At 41.0% G+C, this 5,611-nt stretch overlaps 1 protein-coding gene across 1 annotated transcript; it reads right to left on the bottom strand.

Moving 5' to 3' along the window:
* Window positions 1-5,054, bottom strand: LOC121154013 (tripartite motif-containing protein 43-like). The gene is made up of 6 exons (XM_040976755.1): window positions 4,644-5,054; window positions 3,620-3,715; window positions 2,835-3,065; window positions 1,972-1,994; window positions 1,410-1,507; window positions 1-479 (listed from the first exon to the last, which is right to left on the bottom strand). The coding sequence occupies exons 1-6, from the start codon at window positions 5,052-5,054 to the stop codon at window positions 1-3; spliced, it is 1,338 nt and encodes a 445-aa protein (XP_040832689.1).
* Between the last annotated feature and the right edge of the window lie 557 nt (window positions 5,055-5,611).

Below are 5,611 nucleotides of genomic sequence, written 5' to 3'. Positions count from 1 at the left end.
TCACATGTGGCGAGTGAAAATAAAAGGCCTGACAGGAAAATAGAGCGAGCAATCGGGATACCTCCATATAAGAGAGCTTCTAGAAATATCCACAAAGCTCACACTTCCCCTCTCAAAATCAAGGAACACACCAACTCTGCTCATAGGTTTCTCTACATAGTGAGCCATCACAGGGGAAGTGGTTAGGAGTTTGTAGCTTCTCATGTCCTTCGAACAAAGAAGAAGAAATGAGCCCTCCAATTCCATAAGCTCGCCCTTGTTCCTGATGCCAGGATCCTTGCAGACCCCTAGAGCCCAGTCGTAAGAGTCTTTCATGTCCCGCTCCCAGTAGTATTTTCCATGGTAGAAGTTCTGCTTTGACCAGACAGCAGCATAATCAAATCTGTCAGAGTTCAGCTTTGAGCCTTGGTGGTCGTATCCAAACATGAGCCTTCTCACATGGAAGTGACTGGTCATTTCATACTGGAAGGAAATGTCCACTGTAGAAGGAGCAGAAGAGTTCAAAGTATTCTTTAAAATGTTCTCCAAGAATAGGGAGGGAGGGAAATTGGGTGGGCCTTCTCATTTAATACCTCCTTTAAACATTCAAGAAACAACATGGAGATAATAGTCTTACCCACTCTCCTATAGCCCTTGAATCTTTTTACCCAAATTAACTATGTAAAGATTGTCAAAAATATAATTAAAAAATTCAAAATGTTCTGCAATAATATCAATAGGGAATTATAAATGGTAATCACTATCAGGAATTGCATTCTATCCTACTCTAACAAGGAAATGTGTTTAACAATAAGGTATAAATACATCTTCTGAGAAATGGATTCCCTCTAAGAACATTCTGCCTGTGTACCTTGATGCAAGTGCTCACTAGTCTTCCTTCTAATAAATGACCCTCCAGGTTGAGGTCCACTGTGGCGTTCTTCATATTGCCTAAGCAGCAACAACTGAGTTTAGTATTGTTGTCCTTGGAAGGGTGTTCTATGACTATTCACTTTGTTCCTTCATATATTGTCATTGTGTTCAGACTCACATATGTTGCAAATGCAATTGACAAGCAATAATAAAGTCAGTTTTTAAACATATTGATTTTTCAATATCAAGTTAATGATCCAATGACAAAACTACTAATGCATTTTAGACTGACGCACTTTTGGTTGACTTTCCAATAGTTTGACTTTCTAACAATGAACCCTCTTTTGAGTTTCTTTTTCCATGAGAAAAAAATATTGTTATCGTGGCTGCTTAATGTTTAGTAGTACAGCAGCACTCATTGTGCCTTCTGTTAGGATCCTGAGGGCCACAACACCATATGTAATTATAAATGGCAATTAAGTTTCTATTCCCTGCTCTGAATGAAGGCCTAAGAGGGGAAGATTGGTGAGAGATGATGTTAGTGAGCTGACCCTCACCTTGGAACTGCCTGAGCCAGTCTATCAGGCCGGGTATGGATGGGGCCCTGAGCTCTGGGTGCACAGGCTGAGGCATCTGTTGCTGCAATGACTCACACCTGCAAGAAAGAAGAAGATACTGTTGTTTCAGGTAGCAAAGCCTCCATCTGAACTTTTAACAAGTATAATCACTGCACTGACAGTTTGTATTCTGGTACAGTGCTGTTCATCCACACTCATGAGGTAAGATTGTGCCATTCCCAGGAGGTTATGTTTGTCTGTATTTCCAACTTCCCTCATTGCTGAGCTGGAACATCTACTTAAACTAAATCTACAACACAATCTTCTGCATTTCAATGTGATTGAAATTTGAAATCTAAATGTTTGGGTACTTTCTTTCTAGAAAGGTCTACAGGTCTCTAAGCCACAAACAAAGAAAGCTTATTTTTGACAAAAGAAATCATATCAGCCAAACAAATAAGTTGAGTATCTTTGCTACGGTTGTGTTTACTGTGTTAGTAACTGCTTTCTCACTCACATAATGCTGCAGTGGCCCCAAGTTTGTACTGAAGGTGAAACGTACCTTTTCAACACTCCTCCCAATTTCTGTAATGAAAGAAAGAATGCTCAGATGTCATTAGATAAAGGCTGTTCTGCCTATCCAGGCATTGATTCTCACGAATTACCAACCATATTTATTCACCCCAATCTCCCTGTTGGTCATTTCCCCTTTGATCCCCTAATAGAACCCCCTCCCGATATATCCACACAACCAAATTATAATTAAGTTAACTCAGCAGTTAGGATAAACACTTGGGTAGTGAGTGCATTGCTGTGAATCCCTGGCTGGTTGCAAGTGTCTTCCTAGTTTGACCCCAAATGGTAACACCCCTCAGCTTAAGGGCAACTTGGAACAGCATTCAATAAGAAAGGGAAAATGTTGGTCCTTTACAAACGTCTCTGAGGTGCACAATGGAGGAAGCTACAGACCCTTTGTGAGTAAACCATTTTTCTGTGTCCAGAGAATGAGTTGTAAAAGGCCACTTTCAAAAGGCAATGTTTTCTTTGGACATAGGACTGTTTCTGAAGGCCTATAGTACTGTACTAATATGGGGGAAAGAGTGGAGGTAGGAGACTTGGAGATGGGGTGAGGGAAATCCAGAGCCTATGCATCTGAAACATGCAAAAAAGAGGCAACTTTTAGAAGAAAATGTTCTTTGTGCAATGCAATGTCAGAATCTCATAGAACTAGATTGTTCAGAAAAAGATGAGTTATTGGGTCTCTGTTTTTCTGGCTGAGTAATTTTGAACCATCAGCATAAACTAGGCTAATAAATGTGATGTGTATTCTGACATACACTTTGTTTATCACTTACACTATACAATTTTACATATAAAAATGAATAATGGACTCAAAGGTAAGGCACAGCACACTTCATTTCTTACCTGGAGCAGCTCCATGTCTGGTTGATGGTACATTTTCATCAGTTCTTCATATATTTGTCTTAGCTTTTTCTTCTTTAGAACCATTTTGGCTTTGCTTTTCTTAAGTTTTTGAAAAATACTGTTCTCTTGTTTTTGAAGTGTGTCCATGTGTTGTTTTTCATCCTGATGCAGGCCTGGATGCAGCATCTCATAAGACGCCTTGATATTCTCTCTCTGCCGAGACACATACAGCTATGGGGACACACAGATTTCCTAGGTCACATATCCAGGCCGACTTCATCCTTTACCCCTTCAGCCTCTCCCATTCACTTGGACTCATACCTTCTGACAATAAGCTGCTATCCTCTGACTCTCAGAAGCCAAATATTTTTCTCTTTGCTTTCATTCATTCTCTACTCATTATGAACTGGACAATGAGCCCATCCCATTTGCGCTCAAACCATTTTCATCCACCTACAGTTCTTGAAAGACCTTGAGAGAACATTTCATTGCTAGTGTCTTTTGAAAGATGATCTCTCAAGCCCAAAAGACTTCATGTGAATCTTTTGGACTTAGAATTTGTCCATGAATCATCATAGGCAACCTTCAGATGCTTGGACAAGTTAAAAATATCATGTGAAACCTTTCTCTCTAAACATCAGACTACACTTATCATCATATTCCATGCAAACAATTATCAGAAAATCTTCCCTGTGAACCCGAGTGTTGTGCCTCTGTTGATGAACGTCCACTGTCTATCAGGTCTGTTTCAGGCTGCTGAGAAGGAAACACGGTCTCCTACTCACCGTCCACTCAGAGAGTGTTATGCTCTCCTCATTCAGGTTCCTCTGGTTTTCTTGCATCTGTTTCGATAATGATCTCATTTGCTTCACCAGCATCTCCTGAAAAAGATCTGAATTTGAGCAATAGGGAAGCTTGAGGGGTTTAGATATGGGACCCAAAAGTGATGGAGACAACTAAGAATTTTGAGATAAAAGCATATCCCTACATGCAGAAACAGCCTATTTCCATCAGTGCCATTACAATCATGCATTTTGGAATGCTTTCTACTTTAGATGCCAAAATGTAAACCGATCATGTTCACGGGGAAATTAATTTAAGTAACGAGCGTGTTTGAGATTGAATACATATGTCAGCTTTGCAACAGAATTTGGATGTGCTGATGTTGTTTCTCCATCAGTTCTAGCACAAATTATCCTGTTCATTGCAGTTTTAGTAAATAGTATCACTAATACATGTTAAGGAATTGGCCTAGTAGCCAGATACTCTTTCTGATCTTGAGTACTTTCTACCAACACTCATGTTGAGTCACAGACGTTAAATGAGCATTATGTTCATCATTCTCCCAGCCCTCTTGGGGAAGCAGATTCAGTTGTTTAGAAGATTATCTCTGTTTCAAACCCAGAGAAGAAAAGAGTGCTTATACGCATCTCTATTTAATCCCATCTGTCCAGAAACTGGCAGGGGGATGTGTCCCAGAAGGTGGAAACCAGGCACTGGTTTTTGTGTTTCTATCTGGGTGTCTCAGGAATCCTGCTCCTTGAGCTGCTACTGCTGCTTCCTGGTTTCATGTTAACTGAATGCTGGAATTAACACGCAGAACAAAGAATTGTACACAGGTGCTCCCTTCTGTCATGTGGAGGTGTTGATGCACACCAGTAAGCACAAATGTTGATTTTGATTTCCTTGGTGTTACCTGGAACCGTTCCTGACGTTCAATGCAGAATGCATTCATCATCATCAGGATGTTCTTCATTAACAGCTTGAGTCTATGATCCTCCACTACTCAGGGGTCTCAGTCTCACTTACCCTGCTATTCTCTGCAGCTATGTCAATGGCACAGTGTCTGTGACCAGCATGCTCCTGAGGGTCAGAGCAGAGCACACAGAGCAGGCTCCTGTCTTCTTCACAAAATATCTTCCTGGTCTCCGTGTGGGTGCTACACATGCCCTCCTCAGAGTTCTGGGAGTCCTTTATGCTGGCTTGTCTGGCAATGGAAACCAGATTCTTCAAATGAACATTGGTTTTGAAGTCTTTCTTTCGTGCTGGTTTTCTGCACACTGGGCATCGGACAGGCGATTTGGCTTCTTCCCAGGTCAGGCAGACACAGGGCCTACAAAAGCTATGCCCACAGTTTATGGTGACTGGGTCCATCATGTAGTTGAGGCAGATGGCACAAGAGAGTTCTTGCTGAACCTGGTGTAGGATGTCCAAATCCATTTTCTAAAGGAAAAAAATCAGATATGATTCTTCTATTCTGCCATAAAGACCAAAGCACAGATACAGTCACAGGTCAACCCTGTCAGCATCTTATGTCCTGTCCAAGGCTTACATTGTTGCATATGCCAGAGTACCTTCCAATGCACAGGGAGTGCTTTCAGGTCTGTGGAAAGGTTGATGTTGCCTAGCACTGGCACTGGGTGTCACAGCCTTGAACTCTGGGTTAAAAAAGGTACTTTGTTTATTGATGGGGACTTTCCTCCTAATATCCTGAGTTTTGGTAGAGTGATCCAATATTCAGTTTGCAGCTTAGAATCTGAATTCAGTCAAAATTAGCCAAGGCCCATTGTCAATGTTAGGAGAGCAAGGGGCTAGGAACTGAGGGTCATTTCTTGTTGTTCTTTCACCTAATTGTTGGAACTTTTTATCTTTGTGATAGTTTCAAATTTCACAATCTATATTCTCCTGCACTAAAACCATTTCTGAATACTTGAGTGAATGATTAAACTAAATATTTGGTTCCTATTTCAGACAGGATCTACTAACAGGTTTGCAGC

Source organism: Ochotona curzoniae, unplaced genomic scaffold (genome assembly GCF_017591425.1).
Source record: "Ochotona curzoniae isolate NIBS_2020 unplaced genomic scaffold, NIBS_Ocur_1.0 contig_2723, whole genome shotgun sequence".
NCBI lineage: Eukaryota > Metazoa > Chordata > Mammalia > Lagomorpha > Ochotonidae > Ochotona > Ochotona curzoniae.
This window is presented reverse-complemented; position numbering and strand designations above follow the sequence as displayed.

Bases quoted from the DNA above. Each gene is read 5' to 3' on its own strand.
- LOC121154013 (XM_040976755.1), bottom strand. From the start codon at position 5,054: ATGGATTTGGACATCCTACACCAGGTTCAGCAAGAACTCTCTTGTGCC. The intron at 3,716-4,643 runs GTAAGTGAGACT...GATCTTTTTCAG, and splicing joins TAGCTGCAGAGAATAGCAGG to GAGATGCTGGTGAAGCAAAT. The intron at 1,995-2,834 runs GTAAGAAATGAA...CTTTCATTACAG, and splicing joins CAGACATGGAGCTGCTCCAG to AAATTGGGAGGAGTGTTGAA.